Genomic DNA, 21,234 nt, shown 5'->3' on the forward strand with positions numbered 1-21,234 from the left:
GCATCTTTAATGCATACTCAGGCTGCCTGAATAAACCATACAATACACCTTCACTAAAATGCTGAAGGTGGAGAATATGAAAAACACTCAAAAAGATTAATGAACATTAAGTCCAAAAACTCAGTGAAAATATCAGAAATTACTTTGGAGGGAAAAAGCATTGCCTCTATCACAGTATCATTTTGTACCAAGAAACCTATGGGCTATTTTGGATTTGAACAAAAGAGAACAAAGCAACCTGAAAACAGATATGTTGCTATATTAGAAGTCACTGTGGTATCTTGGATGGAAAGTAATATGAGCTAAATTCTTTATTAGCAAATAAGTTACAATGTGGACTGTGTTAAGTCAGCAGATGAAGTACAGAGATAAAGAAACAATAGCAGCATTCTCTGATGGTGACATTATGTATGAAAGATCTTGGCAATCCTAAAATGTCTATACTCCCTAATGGATGAGAATCATTGGTATTATATATTATTATTACAAATAGTAAAACACACTCGCTTGGATACCAGCACCTTTTAATTCAAGGAGCAAAAGGCAGAAACAGGACTCAGTAGTTAATAGTTTTATGAAAAACTGCTTGTGTTTCGGATTTGATCTGAAAGTAGTTCTTAGTTTTAGGGAGGGTTCTTAAGTTTTCAGTTTTAGTGGCTGATCAACAGCAGAAGCAACAAAGGAGGTACTGGGATCAGGCTTCAAGCAAATGTACATCACAGTTTCCACAGAAAGTTACTCATATCGTCATATTATAGAACCAAATAGAGGCTCAGATAACAAACAAAAATGACCCATCAATAAAACCCTGAGAAAATTCATAGAAAACAGCTGTAAAAACAGGAGACCAGACTGCACAGCAGACATCCACGTGGGCTACTACAAAACGGGAGGCAAATCTTACAAATACCACCAATGTGAAGTCTAATGCCATGGCCCGTTTGAGCTGGTCCTGCCAGGGCTGCCCCATGAGCCAGGGCTGAAGAGCAGAGCAGCTTTATGTTGGCGAGGCGGGAGAGGCAGGGCTGGAGGCTCTCCAAGATTTGCTCTTTCCATCAGCTGGGAGACAGCCGAGAATAAGCCAGAGCACCCTGAGGACTGGCTGCACTGTCCCACATTAGAGGCGGCGCTGGCACTCGTCCCGTCACACAACCAGGGAGGCACAAATCTATTTATATAAACGCTTGCCTCCATTCGACTGTGTCAACTGCGGCTTATTTAAACAAGAGCACAGAGATCAGTACGCAGACAAATTAATAAATTCATCTGAGGTTCTTAGATACTGAAGACATGAGAACCACAAAAGACATGAGAACTGGAGACCAAAGAGCAAAGCAGTCCATTAGCAAGTAGAGCATTTCCAACTGCAAATGTTTTGGTTTTACTTGCATTTCTCCTGTGAGTTCCCTATTGCAGAGTTAAGAGCAAAACAAACAAAAAAGCAGTTGTTAACAGCATCAAGGAAGAAGGGGGGAAAAAAGGATGTGGTTTAGAGTCATGGGAGAAGGCAGTGAAACATCTCCCTGTTGGGAGATGATTTCTACATGGCTTCTTATCTCTTTCATCACAAGTAAATCCATGGTCTAAAGGTGGTTGATGAACCAACTGGAGGGCTCTAGGCAGGGACTGTAGACAGCGCTCGGAGCTGAGGGAACTCTCTGGGGAGTCCTCCAGAAGCACGAAAGGGAAGGGACCGTGCCAGGCTGCCCTCCCTCCCCAGAACCCCAGGAGAGCATTGGTTACGAGGAGTCACAAAATGTAGAAGCAGAGGTGGAGGTATGGGTACGGACTCACTGGTCAGGGGTTACTGAAGCCCAAGGGCTTGCAGGTGACAGGCACTCCTCTGCTACCTTGTTTAGGAACCAAAAAGCAGAGATGTACAAGCCCTGCCAAATCCCCACACCGAGGCCTTCATTATAAAGCGACCGTGCCTCCTGATCAAGCCCATCACCCAACACCTAAAGGTGAAGAGAGCAGATTAAAACCAGACGAGGCAACTTGGACGTGGCATTAATAAACAGTTTGTTGTCAACTGTGTGAAAAACCACAACATTTTGAGGAGATAATGTCAATGGTTGGCATTGAAATATACGATTTAGGTAAGAAATGTAATTCCGGTGTTGACTTTAAACCACATTGTTAGAAGATTAGGGCTGTTTATTTAAAGTCCTGTAAAATGTATAAAATACCCTTTCCATGTAAATAAGCACACATGGTTAACAGGCAGGACAAAATTTATGAAGACAATTATTTCAAGAAGATAAGATCTGAGAAGCAGAGCAAGTCACGAACCCACAGAACAACAGAAACAAAATGGAGCAAAACAATCATTCATTTCAATAACAGAGCATGAGCAAAAGAAATCATAAACCATCCAAACTAGGTCACCATCTCATCAGTACATCTAATGTACATGGTGTCAAAGAGGAAACAGTTACACGCTAACAAATTTAACACCCAAACTTTTGGTGGTGTCTCTTTTAGAGAAAACAATGTGAGTATTCCTTGAGCATGCCCCAGCAATCATCCTTTTGCCTTGTCCTCTCTTGTTTTCATGTATTATTGACCAAGTATGAGTAATGCCACAAGTGTTCAAAGACAAATTAATGTGTTTCCTTTCTGCGAAACTTATACTTCACATAGAACAAGATAAATGCAAGATGAAACTGCACAGATTAATTCCCCAGACATCAGAATAACTGACAAAGCAAACAAGGATTGCTTCATTGGGATAGTACATGAGTAAAATAAGGCAGAAACCACTTTAAGTGATTGTGGCTCCTTGGAGATACCCAAGACATTGCATCTTTGCTAAGACACAAATCAGTTTTTTGGCTCAAAAAGTCCTAGCCAGTTGCAGTCAGCCATAAATGAAATTATTAAGGACCAAAGTAAAGAGTCAGAATAATTGGCTGTTGATAAAAAGAAAGCTAGAAGAGGCAGACATAATATTAAGTAGTATATAAAAGTTAACTTTAAAACCATTATCAAATTAGTATCTAGAATAAAATCCAAACTTTTTTAAAAAGTCATTATTGCTAAAATATAAGAAAAATCAGTAACAATCAAACAGTCTGGATGGGATTCAGTTCAATATTAAGATACCTGACTGTGAGCTCTAAAGGCTCTTTCACATGTTATATGAGCTCTGCTGACTGTAATGGGAGCAATCACACCTTTATGGCACCAAAATTCTGCTATCAGTCCCAAATGTCCCCCTTTCTCTTCCATCATTCTCTAAGCTAAGATTGAACCATGTATGTATCCAGCTTTGACCAAACCATAAACTTTAATCAGGGTCATATCCACTGCCAGTTAATTGTTTGTAAGGATCTTTTCAAATAAGATTGCCGGGAATATTCAAATGGGGGAAGGAGGAGGGAAAATGAAAACATTTTAGAGGATTATCTATAGGATTACCTGGGTATCTCCATTCTAATTAATTAGGACCACAGAAATTGGTAAACTTTTGAGGTCTATTTCAGTCCTCCTCTTAGAAAGATCGATATTCTGAGGCCTTCAACTATCAGACCTCAAGTGATGTTCTTGTGCTTGCCATTCAGTTTGGGCTTCACTCAGATGATCTGAAGTCTTACAGGGGATAAGATCACACATCTAATGGACATTTAAAATACAAATCACTCGATTAGACACAAGTATTACTGTGGTGAACTAGAAAGCATAGAGTACAAAACTGTCAAAAGCAACATTGCTCCATGTTGACATACTCTTTAAAATCAAGGATGACATTCATCCCCATGTGAGGGAACTTCATTTGTGCACTAGAGATTATGTGGCATACAAAAATCTAATGCTGTCTTGCAAATTACAGATAAGCTTCACCACAAGAGAAACATGTTTGGCAGCCCAGGAACACTCCCATCAGTCTGTCCATCCTCAGCAGAGAGCGGGGGGTTTCTACTAAGTCCCTTTAAAAATGCCTTATTATTTGTATCATATTCCTAGGCAGTTCCAAGAACCATTAAAAAAAAAAAAAAAGAAGAAAGAAAAAAGAAGCATTTGCAGCACATTACTAAAATGCTCAGACAACTTCTTCCCTGTGAGGGTGGTGAGGCACTGGACCAGGTTGCCCAGAGAGGCTGTGGCTGCCCCATCCCTGGCAGTGTCCAAGGCCAGGTTGGATGGGGCTTTGAGCAACCTGGTCTAGTGGAAGGTGTCCCTGCCCATGGCAAGGGGGTGGAACTGGATGATCTTTAACCTTCCAACCCAAACTATTCTATGATTCTATGGTGAACCTCATGAAAATCCCAATACTGTTTACCCCTTTCTGGCTCGTCTCAGCTACTTGACACAAAAGAATTTACTGTGTTTGAAGTTCGTGGGTGAAAATTTGGCCACTAATATAGCTAAGCATGACACTATGGCAGCTTTAAAGACGACACAAAATGTGTTCACCACGCATAACACATTTATGTATATTTGTGTGATTAACACAATGGGAACACTGAGAATACGGGAAAGAAAAGGAATGTAGGAGACATTACCCATCAATGTGTTCATACAGGTAAATATCTATTCATCAATCAGACAGAATGTGACAATGTGACAGAATTCAGAAATTCAGATTTAAAGATGAGTCCCAACCATTTATGCATAATCTCCAAGTACATAAGAGTGCAAAAGCAACTTTAAAAGTGTGTTTAAATTAAACATTAAAACTTCCATCTGAATGCACTGGGATACTTAAGATAGGCATTTCAATAGGAGTGATATCTGTTTCAAAAAGTCGCGTAGTTCAAGTGGCAAAATTCCAATGATATTATGATCTGCAAACCTTCCTCATCTACCTATGGAGAAAAAATAGTTTCAAAAGATGAAAGCATACTGAACAAATTAAAAAGAAAAAAAAAAAACAAACAACCCCATACCGATATGAACATTATAAGGTCTCTAGAATGAAGTACAGAACAAAACTATAGACAGTATAACAAACATCACCAGTCTTCATCACCAGCTCTTTCACCACAACATAGCAGAAAACTTGGTCATCAAACTTGGTTTAATGAAAAAAGACAGGTCCCGGGGGACAGGGTGGGGAATATTAACAGGAAAATGAACACACAGCTGCATTTGAACTAAAATTAAAAAGCCACAAAGGAAAAATCAGCTACAAAAGCCTGATAAGTGACTTCGTGGCAGCTTTTGGGAGCGGGGGAAGAAGAAAAAGGTGGAAACTGTTTGCAGTCAGGTCAACAAAAGTTCCAAGGTTATTTTTCTTTGGTTTGCACTGGCTGAAATACTACAGAAAGCAGATGAAAGGAGAAACAACGTTTAAATCTATAATCATGCATTGCAAATTAATGATCAAAGGACAGCATAGAATAAAAATTATATAAAAATTAGTTTAGTTGGGCAAAGTAATAGCTGAGTCTTCACAGATTCTGTTATTTCTCATACTGCTAAAGCAACAGATCAGAATATATCTAGGACTGAAAAGGTCTCCCTGCTTCAAGTAAAACTCTTTTGAACAAGCAGTTTTTGGTGAGGCAAATTTTAAGGGACTTTCATTGAACAGGTTTCCATTGATATACCTCCTTAGTAGTAAGAAATAGAAGTCCGTTTAGTTTATGCAAAAGTTAGTTAACTGGTGAGCTATGCTGTGGCTTGGCAAATCTCACCTTTGCAATAATGAAATGTTTCTAACAAAAGAGTCCCATTGCACAGTTCTCACAAATCTGCCTCATTCTACTTCTCTTATCTCATTTCTAAGAGTTTGGAAAGTCCTTCAAGTCTTGCAGCACTTTTCTGCAATCAGGTAAAGCCAAAATAATTTCCTAAGCAGACCTAAAGTACAGCATTCTCTCTCAGGCCAGAAAAAGAAACCAGGAATAGCTTAATTATTTAATTATTTACTTGCTGTATATATGACTTCCCAGCAGTTAAATCACAAGCTTCAAGAGGCTTATGCTCTATTTTCTTGGGGGGGGGGGGGGGGGGGGGGGAGATTTTTTTTTATTATTATTATTATTTTTATTTTTTTATTTTTTTAGGGGGAACATTTAGCTGCAGAAGAAAGCCAAGAGAGGACTTGCATAGCCCTAGACCAAGGATGGGTTTCCTTATGCCCAGCTCAGGCCCTGCACTGAAGTATCTCCAGCTTCTAGGTCCAGTGGGCTCTGCACTCAAACACACCACAGCAGTAAGCACCCACCCATTCTCAAGCCCCCCCAGGACGGCCAGACAGGGAGACTGGTGCTGCCAGGTCTTCCAGGAACACCAGCAATGACCCGAAACGCGCACCATCGGTTCCCGCTGCTTACATCAACATCTGGCCACAAATTCAGCCCTAATCTAGCTCAGACAGCTGTTATGTCTGGCTATCATGAACAGTTCACAAATATACTCCAGGCAGGACATGAAATTCAGTGGACTGCTTTTTGGACAAAACCCAAATTAAAGCCCCACCAAGAAGAATAAGCAGAGGAAGGGAACTTAGAGGCTGTGTGAGATGCTGATTGGTTTTGGCCCCACTTGAGAGTGCTGAAGCTAGAAGGTAGTGAGGAAAGAGTACAGTCACTGAGTCACTAAAAATTTAGAAACTGTGAAAGGAATTAGTCACTGCGTACCAAGAGCAACAACCCAACTTCTCGGCTGACTAGCAAATTAGCAGCGAGAGGTGTAAAAGAAGCAGGAAGAGGAAACGAGCAGGAGAGAAGAAAGGCTGGTTAACCACCTTGGCTGGACGGACACGCAGCGAGACCTGTTTTACTCTTTTAGGGCTGTGAAGTTCCTATACTTCTACCCCTGTCAGTTTGTTTCCTTAACACCACCAGGAGGTGATTTTAGTTCAGTTGTATTATCTGATAATCCCAGTCTCTGTGGTGGAGGAAATTGTGCAACACACCATTCTTCTTAGGCAACCTCTAGCTTTCAACAGCCACAGAAGACACACAGGCCTTCAGTCATCTGTGTTTGGACACAAAAGCACTTTAAGATTATTAGGTGAAAACCAAAAAGATTAAACACACTCATTAAAACAAACTAACAAACAAACAAAAAAACACCAGAAAAAAATCTGTGCCTTAGATAGTAGCAAACCCTAGCATTCTTCTGTTACCTGATCAGGCTGCTTTTGTGCTTTCTGGCAAGGCATGTCCAAGATGACCTTAATAATACTCTCCCATCTCAATGTCTATGGTCCTACTACCTTCCCTTTAACAGTAGGAGTGAAAGGTGCTGTGGTGCTGTTCAATAAACCAACACAGATACTGGCTGCAGAATGCATGCTCCTGATGCAAAGATATGTGAACTACAAAAGATCTTAAATGTTAGACAGCTAAAGAACACTGCTAACCAACACGCAAGGTGAAAAAGCAAAGCCAACTGGCCTCTCATCCATTTCTTTTAAGTAGCTCACAAACTATTAAATACATAACCACCTTTTAAAACATACCAGTTTCTTTATTCTGGCACATGAAATTCATATGTTTCTTTATTTTGGCACATGGAAGGAATGAGGTAAGGGTGACTGATGAAGTCTCTCAGCAGCTTCAAATTCTGACCAGTGTTGATAGCACTGCAGACCACAACATCTGCAACATGAGCTATATCACTGTGCATAGAAGCTATTTGATGCAATATAACTCAGTTCTTGCAGAAGGATGACATGCTTGCAATGCCAGGAAAATACTCTCTTCAAAAATATTTTTGTTCCTTTTAAAAAATCCTTGAATGCTATCCTAATAATGTATCTATACATCTTTGTGCAAGATTATGCTAACAAATAATAGCCACATTAACATGGGAAATATTAAACCCACAAGTTGAACATTTCTTTCCTTACATGGTTTTTAATGAACTGCTGAAAAATCCACTTAATTATGTGCTCATGCTTAACAGAAATAGAGCAGGAACTCTAAGCATAATCACGCCTCCTCCAAAGTAACATGGGAGTCTGTCATTCATTTAATACACTTTAGAAAAGAAAACCAGCTTGCTACATCAAGAGAGATAAATTGTTGTCATTGCTTTCACAAAGATTACGTTCTTGCCTTTACCTACAGACTGCAAATAACTATCATGATATTAAAGGAATGAGAAAATTGTGTTACCTTTACTATTAATCCCTTTGAGTCAACCATCCATATCCTTTTGATAGCTGTATCTTTAGATACCCCTTCTTTTTCCATAGCCATAACAATGAGGTTTGCTATTCCCAGTGCAGCCTGAAGGAAGGAGAAGAAAAATAGCATATGAAACTAGAAATGAAAGAAATCCCCTGTTCACTTGTTCCCTCTACCCACTATTCTAGATAAGTTTCTTAATTTTCTTCAACAATAAACTTGAATCATTATTTTTTCATAAAGTAAACACTAATGAACTGTTGCTACCATTTGGTAATTAGAAACCATAATGTAGATAAATAGTATAGATAAATTTGAAATAATATATAAAAATCATAGTATAGATAAATCTTAAGATGGCATTTACAGTGTGGACAGCATAATAAATGTTTAAACTCTAATGAAAAATGCTAAAACTAATATTTATTCCACATAATCATCTCAGAATACATTAAATGTTTTTTCTTTTTTTAAATTTTAGTTTGTTCATTAGATTTTTTTTTTGGTAATTTAAACCAAAGGAAACCACACTCTGCATGCCAGAGAGTAAAATTCAGTCCTAAAAGATTTTTTGCTCTTATCTTTTTTCAAAATGTCCATCAAGAAGGTAAGTCTCCTTTTACCTACTATTTATGTGTTTTGTAACTCTAGACTTGACTGTGCTCCCAGTGAAAGCAGGGGCAAGAAAAATTCACGTACCAATATTTTGCTGAAACCTGTATCATTCTTACTGGATTTTATAATATTTCATCCAACAGATCAAATGTCATCCAGGTACAGATTGATAACAGGCAACAAAATGAGTCAACAGACCACTCAGTGTTTCTGATTACCAACTCATACACATATTTCTGGGGTTGATTCTGTTTCTTGTTCTCCGTTATTCAATTTCACTGAGAATCAAGTGAGATTACCCTTTTTTAGTTAAGAAATAAGTAGTTATATTAGGAATGAGCTCCCATGGCAGGGATGATATCTACCATTACCTCTTTGCAGCAACAGGCACACTGACAATACTAACAAAAAAAATAAACATTAGACTGTGGATTCATCTGTCTGTTGAACATGGAGCAAAACCAGGGGAAGGAACTTCAGAGAGACAGACAGGCTTGATGTACAAAGGCAGTGACATGCCAGACATGGATGCAAGTCATTCTGAAAACTACAGACCTGATCTCAGTAGCAGCAAATACTGAATCAAATTAAAGATATCTGGACTACACAAAGCTGGATTAGTATATTGCACCTACAGGGGGGTTTGGTGACCATGTGTCCTGGTTTCAGCTGGGATGGAGTTAACTGTCTCCTAGTAGCTGGTACAGTGCTGTGTTTTGAGTTCAGTATGTGAAGAATGTTGATAACACTGATGTTTTCAGTTGTTGCTCAGCAGTGTTTAGACTAGAGTCAAGGATTTTTCAGCTTCTTGTGCCCAGCCAGGGCACCTGACCCAAACTGGCCAACAGTCTATTCCATACCATGGGACGTCCCATCTAGTTTAGGAACTGGGAAGTGGGGGGGGGGGCAGGGAATCGCCGCTCGGGGACTGGCTGGGTGTCGGTCGGCGGGTGGTGAGCAATTGCCCTGCGCATCATTTGTACATTTCAATCCTTTCATTACTACTGTTGTCATTTTATTAGTGTTATCATTATCATTATTAGTTTCTTCTTTTCTGTTCTATTAAACCGTTCTTATCTCAACCCACGAGTTTTACTTCTTCTCCCAATTTTCTCCCCCATCCCACTGGGTGGGGGAGGAAGTGAGTGAGCGGCTGCGTGGTGCTTAGTTGCTGGCTGGGGTTAAACCACGACACCATGAATAATATTTTTCAGAAGCCTGCATGCGGTTGTAGGCTTCATACAAGAGATGACAGCTAGCCACATTGTAGATAAGTACAACCTTCACTTGAGTGTCACTTAGAAATTTATACTGAAAAATTTGTATCAAAAAATAATGTGCATTAAAATCTTCAGAAATGGATGGTCTTGACATGCAGAATACTGAAAAACTATATATAATAGCAGGAAAAATCAAAGGGGCACTGCTTCTCACTAAATAACACTGACTCTGGTAAACACATTTTATTTCATTTCTCTTTGGTGGCCTGATATATTTCCTCATTTTTTCAAAAAGTTTTGTTTGTTTATACTGAGAGCAGTTCAACAATTTACAGGTGAAGAGCTGAAACCTGAAGTTTTAAAAAGAGAACAGATCTCCGCAAAATGTCTTATGAAAAATACAAGGCTTGAGCAGATGATCAGAGATTTTTCTGTAAGTTTACATATGAATTAAGAACCAACTTTCAGCAGGTGTTAGTGATCATTCTACCCATTTAATCTTCTTGTTAACTGGATACATATAACTTGATCAAATATTAAGTAAAATCTTCATAGTACAATTTTTCCTGATGTATAAAAATACATACCTCTCCAGCTCCCTGGAACAACACTGTGTGATCTGATAACCTGTTCTTGGTGATACGCAGAGCTGCAAGAAGACCTGCAACTGCCACAGATGCAGTTCCTGAAATAAAAAAAATTAATATATTTGGTTATTCTGGAAATAATTACAAAGCATTACATTTTCAATAATTCCACAGCATCTTTCGGCTAAAAGATAAAAGTACTTAGGGTAGCAACAAAAAGTTCAGTGGAATTGGAGTTTGCTCTACTGATTGATTGATTCTGCTGGGCATAATGGCTGGGGGATTCAAACTATTACAAAATATTCTGGTTATGACCTTTTTCAGAAGGAAAGGGTGTGAGACCCCAGACAGAGGTATTTTGAAGGACTCCAGATACTGAAATTAAGATACTGGTCTCATTCTTCAAAAAGGTGTACTTCAAATACAGTAAAAGTCAAGACTAAAATAAAACTTTATTTCTCATGAGGAGGTTGTCAGAGTAGAAGAGCAAACTGTGAACATTTACAGAGAAGCTAAGCTAGCTGAAACAGTAAGGCCAGCTTATTTAAGACACCGACTGTCCTACCGTGTCTGAAAGCCCTCAGGACTCCAGTCCACTGTGAAAGGGGTTCCAGCTTAATAGCATCTAAAACACTGGAAGTGCCTTTTAAATCTATCTTTGAGTTATGCCACACTGGGACAAAGGCTAACATTTAGTTTTATGATATAGCCTGTGGAGGGCTTTCTTCTCAAAATCAGAACCACAAAGAATGAGATACCTGTCTGTCTTTGACTGGAAAGATTTTGGTCCTCATCATGAGAAACACCTATTAATAAAAAGTAGGGCAATAAAGGGATCTCAAGCAGGCATCTAACCCAAACCTGTTCACAATGGCAGGATCAACCATATTGCTGTGATTTCTGACAGATCTTTGTCTAACTTGTTCCTAACACCTCCTTTCACATATTCCTATGATCTCCTCAGCAAGCTATTCTAGTGCTTCAATACACTTCTTGTTGAAAATTTCAAATCTAAATGCTGCTGCTGCTGCTTCTTCTTCTATTTTGGCCTATTGTCTTACCTACCACTGGAAAACCTGTTCTTTTCTCTTTGCAAAAAGGCATGTATTATATTTGAAGACTAACGGTGTCCCAACCTGCTTTTCTTACTGGAACAATCCCAATTCTTCCACTCTTTCAGAAAGTTATGTTTTCTAAACCACTTAGCACTCATTTCTCTCCTCTGGACTTTATCCAGCTGTTTCTTATCTTTCTTGAATTGCAGCACCCAAATCTATACACAACACTGCAGCTGAATCGTTAGCCCTGCTGAGTGTAGCTGTCACCTTCTGTTATGCTGAAGAAAGTTGTATTTAGTCACCAGGACCTGATATCTGGCTCTTCTGATCCAAAGACCAGTTACTCCTCTCCAACAAAGCCTACTGGAGGGGGAAGGCCTTCTTTCATGGATTACTGACTTCAGGTAACAAGCTTGTATTTTTCACAAATGATCATTGTCACTGAAGCCCAGGCACAGGGCGGACCAAAGACAGTCAGATTCCTTATTCCTGCAAGGAACTTGGATCCATTAAATACTGGAAAAAAACTAGAAAAAAACCTGAGAAAGTGTATCAGTTTTCAACAAGTTCACAGAACCCATAAAGACATCCTGTGGACAGGGATATGGTAGCGAGGTAGATGTTGCCAGCAGAAAGGTTGTGCTCAGTGTGTCTTTTTAGAGGAGATTCCAAAGAACCAATAGTGGACAGCGTTGATTTCAGCAGGACTGAAAAAGCTGTATCAGCCACTAGCAATTAGGTATTGGAAGTGGTAAAAAGCGTTTCAACTGTCTTTGAAGATTTATGATGCCTACCGGATTCAGAGAGAGCTGAACCACAGGGAGACTAACATAGGCCCTGAGATATTCCCAGAACTGAACAGGGGGGACAAGAACCAAATTCTTCCTTCTCCAGGCAGCAGCTGCCACTGACTGACCCAAAGATGAGGCCATAAATGATTTTGGAAGTTTGCCAGCAAGAACTTACAAGGAGGAGATCTGCTGGCTCCTGCAATTCTGTCCCTGATCACCGCAGCCCTAACTGCAATTGTCTACAAGCCACCTGGTTGCTTTTGAGGGGAGAATTCACATTGCTACTGATTTTTCCTTCAGAAAAATTATGAAATAAGTATGATCAGCCCTCCAAAAGCACGTGGGCCAGAATCTGCACGTTGGACATTTGCCCTCAACGTGCAGCTCCCCTGAAGCTTTTGCTATTCGCAAGTCTACTTTCTCATAAGCAAGGTGAGGTTTAAAGCTGGGATAGCAGTAATCTCTACATTACACTCAAGGGGATGCTCAAAGCAGGTGTTTGTATTGCAGGCACACAGAGCATTAAGTTTCAAATACATGTAGCTAAGGAACTAAAAGAACAGAAGTAGTAAGAAGTCTGGTACTGGGTAAACCTCTCCTTAAAAGACATCGTTTGGGTGTTAAAGCCTGAGTTTGAATCTGTGTATTACTTTTTCAAAAATAAAAGGTAACACTTAGTAAAATTTAAGAACACATTTTAAAGTTAGAAGTTGCTTAGAAAGTTACTTTTTGAAGTAAATCCACCTGGACAGTTCAAAAACATGTGTCTTTAGAACTAAAAAGTTTGTTACGTGCTTTTGATTATGACTTTTCCCTTCAATCACAGAAACACAGAACACCTTGTCCTCAGCCCATTTAATGTTTAGACCATACAAATTTGTCATTTTTATGACTTATTCTGAGAGCTGAGATCATTTACTCTCTTCTCCCTCATTTCTAAATAAAAAAAAAAAATTTTAAAAATGGTTCCTCTGAAGCACGGCTTTGGGAACAACAACCATCAGGCTGAGACACTTCCACCCCACAGTACCGAAGGGCTGGCTTGTTTCTTCCCCAGATGAAATTAAGTCTTCCTCTGGTGAGTGCCAAATTGGCAAAGACCAAAAATGGCAAAAGAGAGAAGTCAGACCGCGCTCTCAGTTTCCCTTGGTACTCTACCAAACAATCCTCGTAACTGGCAATAAAAAAATCCCATCCTCTCATTGGATGCCAAATTCTTTCTTCTATTTCACATTACACAGCTGTGCTTGCAGTGGGGGAGAAGGAGGAAGCCTCCATAATGCAGCTTATTCCTAAGACCATCAATCTGGTCTCCTGAAAAGCAAAGCTGAGCTGGAGCACTGTAAGGTCCTGTTTCCAGCCCTTGAAGACAGAAGTTGTGGCCACCGCAGCACTCTGCCCTCATCAGAGGACTTCTCAGAGAGCCGGGGAAGCTGTTCTTCAAGCCACTTTCTGGCGACAGAGACAAAATGAAACACCATAAATTCACAACAAATGGCAATGCTGGGATCTGGTTTATCTTCATGGCTGATGTACCGTTGCTAAGTTTGTTAGCCAGAAAAATGGACTACGCCTAAGTATTACCAGTTGGGATACTGCTACAAACCCTACTACAATACCACCTTCTGTTTTAAGGAAAAAGAAGAGACATATGAAACATGAATAAAATACTGCATTGAATGTCAATAACATTTTGCATTGATTATTTACATGGGATGTGAATTATCATTACCTGTGTGTTCATTATGAGGGTGATTCAGAACAAAGGTTATAATAGCAATATATAAAGACTTAAACATTGCATTTTTCATGAATCACAATTTGCACTGAAGAATTGCTCTAAAACTAGTATTTTAAAAGTACTCCACGTCAGTTTTATTCAGCCATTTGACTCTAAAAAGCATAACAACCCAGTTTATTAGATTACTGAGCCCACTATCACTGCTGCTGGCAGCGGCTGTCATCACTCCTCATCAGCAGCTTCCCGTATTCCTTCCTATTGAAAGGGGGGGCACCGTCAGCGTGAATAGCAGATCTGTTTAACCGGAACTGCTCTGACTAACGGCATGACCTTAAATTTCACCCTGAACACTGACCTGAGTTTTTTAAAAGAATCAAAATGTGATTCACATCCATCTGCCAAAGCCTAACCACTTCTCGTGGACATTACGAAGCAGAAGCAGAATTTCACTGCTTTTTCAACTGTCATCACTATAGGAAGGAGAGAAATGGCTTCGCCTCCCTCTCCCACAGAGCACAGGTTAAATCCTTTGTGTGCAGAATAAGATAGACATTGTTCATGGACATGATTTTGAAAACCGATTCTATTTCCCCCAAATTTCTAGAAGAATAACCACAGCGAGTTTAACAAAGGATATCTTTCTAAAGCAGTGTCAGCTGCTGTGACAGCAAACACTTCGTTAACAGTTTTCTAGGAAGGCAAGTCATATCTTGTAAAAATATGGTAGATGTGAAATTTCAAAGTACACTATTCTTTATCAAGTCTTTGTTTTCTGTCCAAGGTTCTTTAGCCTTACTTGTTACTGTAAACTGTACGACTGAGCATGAACATGTTAAAGGAAATCCTAGAGACCATGGCCTTTTGGGGCTGGCACATTATAAATGTTTTGGAGCACAGAGTCTTCTTTCAGCAGATGCAACAATTAAAGAAAAAAATGGGAGGGAAAAGCCCCAAAATATGAGGAATGAGAACTTAATTTTTATTGGATGTAGTTTAATTTAAATTAGCAAGAAATGGCTTACGGTGCCGAAGCATTTGTCCATTATTTAAAGTTTCAAAAAATAAAACTTGTAATCAAGTATTAGTAGTTCCTTTATGTCTTTTTCCCTACCTCATCTTAAAAAGCTAGCGAACAAGAAGAAGGGAGGAATTTCTGCAGTATATCCTAAAATCTGAGCTATTCATTCTGGACTAAAAGATTAGGAAGTGGTAAAAGTGAAATTCATATTTCTCAATACACAGCATAATAGAAATCACATGTTAACATGGCCAGTCTTCCAAAATAACACTGTGCCAGGAAAAAACTCATCCCTCTCCTACACTTACTGGGAAAAAGGTGAGAGTAAAGATCCTATCTCAAAGGTATAATCTCAATTGCTAGTGAGATAAATGCTATGGCTGTGGGTAGTTCAAAGGACCCTCTTTTAGGAGATGGAGCTCCTCCTTCTTGCCATGATCTGGCTTTTCAAAGCTGTGTATGCCCACTGCCCCGCTCTGCAGCTGCAGCAGGCAGGCAGTGCAAAGAGGGGGAACGGCTCTAGTGAAGAAGACACGGAGCCTTTTTAAAAGAGCAACCGTTTGGTATATCTGAAAAGGGATCCAGAGTCCCAGAAGCACAGGGTGGCTGAGGCTGGCAGGTCATCTGGTGTGACCCCCCTGCTCAAGCAGGGCCACCTGGAGCCCATTGCCCAGGAACATGGGGTGAATGGATTTCTTTTTTTAACCCATAATGAGCAAAAAATGAAACAGAAGAATACTTGTACATACACGTACTTGTATATGCACATACTTGTAGATACACATGGAAAAGTATACAAAACCTACGGTGAGGGATTTACCTGAAAGCATACTGATCTCAACGTAAATTTACCACTGAGTAACAGAGAGGCCATATCCTGAATATACTGGAAGAAAAATATACTTCACATAACCCTACAGTATATGTCTTTATAGGATTTTTTTAATTGTTTTATTCTAATAAATAGAAGCAAATGCCACTTCAGATTATGAAAAAGGTTTTCTAGTTTGCACATAATATCAGAATTTGAGATATATGATATCAACACATGAGCTATTACATGTCATTCAACTTTGCATTTTTCAAATTCTTAGTCAGAGGATGAATTGGAAGCCCCATGCCCAACACAGCCACAACAACAACCCCCAAACCTTCTTCACAATTTGATTTCAAGAACCGGAATTCCAGGTACCAAATGTATTGTTTCCAATGTTAATGTTAAAAAGAATTAAGTCTTAAAAAGGAGAATGCTTGTGACAGAAATCCTGATTTCTGAGAACTGCACTGATTTAATGTTAAATTGGTCATAACATAACTTCCAGGTAGAAGTTTCCTAATTATTTAAATGGCAGTCCACACATGTAAGATGGAATAATAATCTTAAATTATATGTGCTCTACATTTTTATTTTAGGTCTGTTTCTTTTCATATAATTTTGATGCAATTAAACAGCACAGCTGTTAAAAACTAATGACATCTAAGGTCATGATGGATACCGAAGTTAATTCCAATCCAGTGCAATCTTTCCGTGTAAATATTTCTGTTGGCATAAAATACAGGCTCTGTGTCCATAATGGAGGAAAGCATTGCAACTGTGGGCACAGTGAAATGGTGCTATAACACTAGAATAAAAACAGTATTATGCTGCACAGAGAAACACTTATTTTATGTAGATTGGCTTATTCTGCAGAAGTTTGTCATTGCCAGTTGAGACAATTTTAAAGTACAGGGGTGGGGAAAAAATCAAAACAATTTAAATAATTGAAATAATTGACCTCCATAGAGGCAGCAAGGCTAGAGAAATTTATGCTACTATTTCAAATTTATCACTGTCAGCAATGACTACAACCAGCTACCACGTGATAAGCGCTGGGAGACCCACATAAAACAAATGCATGGCTCCCAAGACTTGCAAACTTGCCTTAAGCCACTGACTGTGCTCAAGTAGCAAAAACTCTTTCAACAGACACACCAAAACCAAGATGGGTGTGGAAAGGGAGTGCTACGGCACCCTGCTCTGCCCCAGCTGGGTTTGACAAGGGGCCCGAGCCAACCCCACTTGTGACGGGGATTTCAGACACTGCAATCCTGGACTTGTACCTAGGACGACTTCTTTAACCAATTTTAAGAGATTTGTTTGACATCCCCGCAGCAGGGCAGGGAACAGGTTAGTTTCTCCAAGGGGATTTTCAACTTCCTTAACTGTGAGTCCTCACCCTGCCTCTTTCCAGCAGTGATCAAATCAGAGATCCCCACCCTGATAAACACCTTTGTTTGGCAACACAAGACCCAATTCTTTTTCAGGAATCGGTCCATTCCCAGGCAGAGGTTGGAGAAAAAAAAAAAAAACAAAAAACCACTTCTCATGTCTTAAAGAAAATTCCACCCTGTCTTTATGATTCACCCTTCCTAAATATATTGGAGAAGACCAAAGCTAGCAAGCTGATCTAATTCAGCTATTTCTAAATGTTGTGAAGCTTGACACTGCAATATTAATTAATATTTCTCCCCTATAGGAAATTATGATCAAAAATCCTCCCAATTTTGAAAAATGCTCTCTAATAGTTAGAGAAAACCACATAAAAGTATTTGTTTTGAACCTAAGGCTTTCACTGATTTTCATTTCTGAAAATCATATTCTATATGTTTCGGGGGGGGGGGGGGGGGGGGGGGCGGGGAAGGCAAGCTGATTTGTGGTCAGAATAAAACCAAACAAGAATCCAAGGAAAAAAGTGAATATTTTATCCCCATAGCAACATTATTGCTATTGTGGTTCTAAAAAAAATATTTAGAAAATATAAATATAAAGAAATTATCATAATTACAGAGGGAAAAAATTCACCACCCATCCAAAAACCAAGATGCTTTCTAGAATGATAAAATAAGAGCAATTTTATTATTCCAATACAGATTTATAGCAGTTGGTCAGAATCCTGTTTGCCCTTGTTCCTGACATCTTGAGTACAGAGAGGGGACGCAGATAAAGTTACAAAGCTTTTTCCGAAGTAAAGGATGTGACCATGCTGTAGCAGGGGTGGAGACAAAACTGTTTCCAGAAATCCTTAAATATATCTATAGGTGACCCTTAATGGCCAATCTTCAGTGATTTAATACGATCAGTGTTTTGGCAGACACTTTTTTCCAAATGTTCTGCAATGGCGTCAATTGGGGCATGCTGACACCCTGCAAATAGCTGCGAGCTAACAGAAGGCAACTGCATTTGTTCAACTTACTACTTGCAAACGGGTATTCAGCTTGCCATATTTTCTTTATCTTTTATAGCGTCTGGCAGGAGTCAGGATCGTATATTAGGTTTTTTAGATTTGAGGTACTTAAAGGTCCTCATTGCATCGCTAAGATATATAGGAATCCTTTGTCTGGATATCCTATGGCAGTGAAAAAAGCCTCAAGTTCTTCCATGAAACATATTAAACATTTCTTTCAACCATTAAGGTAGCATTGGCTTGACAAATATTTGGACTAGGAGAAACTATGTTTGAAATATCATGTAAGCACTGTCTTCAGAAGATGATGGCAAATCAGATGCAATGTTGTGTTTGCTTGCTTTTATTGGCCTGACGCTACTTGTCAGCTTTACTGCTCTAGGGGTAGAAAATGCAACTTGCATACAGAGAAGGCCACTCTTTCAAGTAACCTGGAAAAAATCATGCCATTTAGAAAGTGAAAATCTCTAAGGTTTGCTAAAGAAGTTAGCACCATCTATCCTCATTAAAGTTGTCAGGTGAAAGAACCTTAGGGTTTATAAAGCTGTAATAGAAAGAGGGAGAAAAGATCACTGGATCTATGTTTGGGCTGTTGTTATTCTACCGCCATAGTACAGGGCAAGATGACATCCTACAAAAAAAAAGATACTGAAGGTATTTATGGGGATATGATGACAAATGACAGAGATCAGAACAGACTAAATGCATCCGCTTTCACCTCTCGGAAGCTATACAAGCATTAAGGCTGAAGATCACCCAAAAGTCCCAGACATCACTTATGAAAATATTGAAAGACCCACAAACACAAATTAGATTGCAGAAACTGAATAAATTAAAAGACTGCACGCGGCTACACTTCTAAGGAAGACCAATAGCTGCTACAGCAGCTCAGCCAAAAGCCAAATGGATACCTTCCAACAGTTTTCAATGTGAGGACACCTAATTCCAAGGTGCATGAGAGAGAATGAAGTGGTTTTAACATACATCTAGAGACACTAAAGACTTTCTCAGCTTAGTTTACCGATATTTAGTACACTTTTGCCAAAAAGCTTTCCTTCCATTTCTTTGAAACTAAATTCTAGTTGAGTCTCTTTCTGATTTGGGGTGAGGACTTTTGTCCTGCAAGGAAAGAGAATTCCCTGTGGGAGCTGGGTCTCTAAACAACTAGGGACACTTCCAGATGCTGTTTAGTCTGCTGTATTGGACTGTCGTAGCCATGGCTACACTCAGACCCTGCAGGGTAAGAAGCACCATGCTTCTTACAAAGGGAAATGACATTTTACAATTAGTTTATTTCCCATCTGGGAGTTTGTCCTCCATAATCTGTTTCAGATGCAGGAGTAAAACTCAGCCAGGCTTGTAACAGAAACACAGTTCATGTGGCTAGCCAAATCCCTAACATCAGAAAGACAAGGCCTATTTGAATCCACTGCCATGCGTTGAGTCCCTGAAATAAGACTTAGGTCCCAAGAATGACTCAAGAATGACTTCTGGAAAACTCAAGCTCCTAATGCCTGGCTTAAAGTGTCACTGCAAACAGTTAGAAACGAAGACAGTTAAACTCCCATTTTTGATCCTGTCACTGCTGAGGATCTCCACGCACCCATGGAAACATGAGGGGTAAGAGGCAGCTGGGTGCCCAGGACCCTCCTTGGGTACCTCTCTCCAGCAGTTCATCTGACTTCAGTCTCCTCGCAACGATGGGAGGCAGTGCATTTAACTGCCCTAGAGAAAGTTATTTTCCAGTGCCTTTTCCTGACAGGAAATAAGGCAACCCAAGCAGCAGGATCCGCCGCTTCAGCCCTGTTTGTCTGTCTTCTTGGGAGGGAAGGGACAAGATGTCCGTCTAGATTGAGCACTGGGGGAATCCCCCTTGCTGACATTTTCTATCCTAGATCTTTTCCTTTTGCCTGCTGCTACAAATGATTCAGATGGGAAAGCAGAATCAGGGGGATAATTTCCCTCTAAAATTGAATGCAGCCCTGACACTGCAAGGAAAACTAGAAGGATATTTAACTGAGTTGTCAGTTTAAGAACTGAAACACAGTTTGACATTTATCAAGCAAGCTCCCTTACATGGAGGAACAGTGGAGCAGTTGCCACTGCAGTGACAAAAAAACTGTCCAGGCTTGAGCTTTGACATTTGCCCAAAGATCTGAAGTTAATAATTTATATGGGAGAGCCATCCACACACTAAACTGTTAAAAAAAAACCCTGAAGAATGAACATCTAAATAAAGCATGAGGCATAAATGAGAGCGGAAAGGTTAAGAACAGAGACAGCTCTCCAGAAACCCATGCTGAGGAAACCCACGGCAAAATGTGACCTGTACTGAACATCTTCAAATATCACACGAAAGCTGATATACTTTTTTCCCTCTGGTACATCAATTAAGATTCATTTTTCTGGCTTGTGAGCATCACAAGAGTGAAGAGAAGAGAAGGGAAAGAGTCTGTTACCTTGAATGTCATCATTGAAAGTACAATACTTGTTACGGTACTTATGCAGGAGGCGGAATGCATTAGCATTAGCAAAATCCTCAAATTGAATGAGGCAGTTCATGCCATACCTAGAAAGACAAAAAATTGTGCATTACATTAAAAATAATACATAATTGTTTATTAAAAAGCTATTAACATTTGCAGTCAGATTTTGAATACAAGTATAATACGATTTATACATCTACTAATATTTCTGTTATATTCTGTATCTTTACATTCGTATAAATTATCTAGAAGACATATTTAGACTACTAATATGCTTGACTCAGTTCTAAGTTAAGAATAAAGATGAGGCGAAAAGGCCTTCATCTCTCTGCTGACATCTCAACAGAAATCTTTGCTGAGCAATCAGCTAGTGAGCAAAAAAAATTGGTCCCAAAAGGAATGGAGTAAAA

The 21,234-nt window shown here is 39.4% G+C and overlaps 1 protein-coding gene across 2 annotated transcripts in view; it reads right to left on the reverse strand.

Annotated features, from left to right (window-relative positions):
* ME1 (malic enzyme 1) overlaps positions 1-21,234 on the reverse strand; it is a 187,444-nt gene that overhangs the window by 18,765 nt on the left and 147,445 nt on the right. For both annotated transcript variants that reach the window (XM_069804758.1, XM_069804759.1), the window contains exons 7-9: positions 20,798-20,907; positions 10,507-10,604; positions 8,073-8,186 (exon numbers count right to left, since the gene is read on the reverse strand). In XM_069804758.1, the coding sequence (XP_069660859.1) occupies positions 8,073-8,186; positions 10,507-10,604; positions 20,798-20,907 (322 nt within the window). The remainder of the gene's footprint in view (positions 1-8,072; positions 8,187-10,506; positions 10,605-20,797; positions 20,908-21,234) is intronic.

Source organism: Haliaeetus albicilla, chromosome 17, assembly GCF_947461875.1.
Source record: "Haliaeetus albicilla chromosome 17, bHalAlb1.1, whole genome shotgun sequence".
Classification (NCBI taxonomy): Eukaryota; Metazoa; Chordata; class Aves; order Accipitriformes; family Accipitridae; genus Haliaeetus; species Haliaeetus albicilla.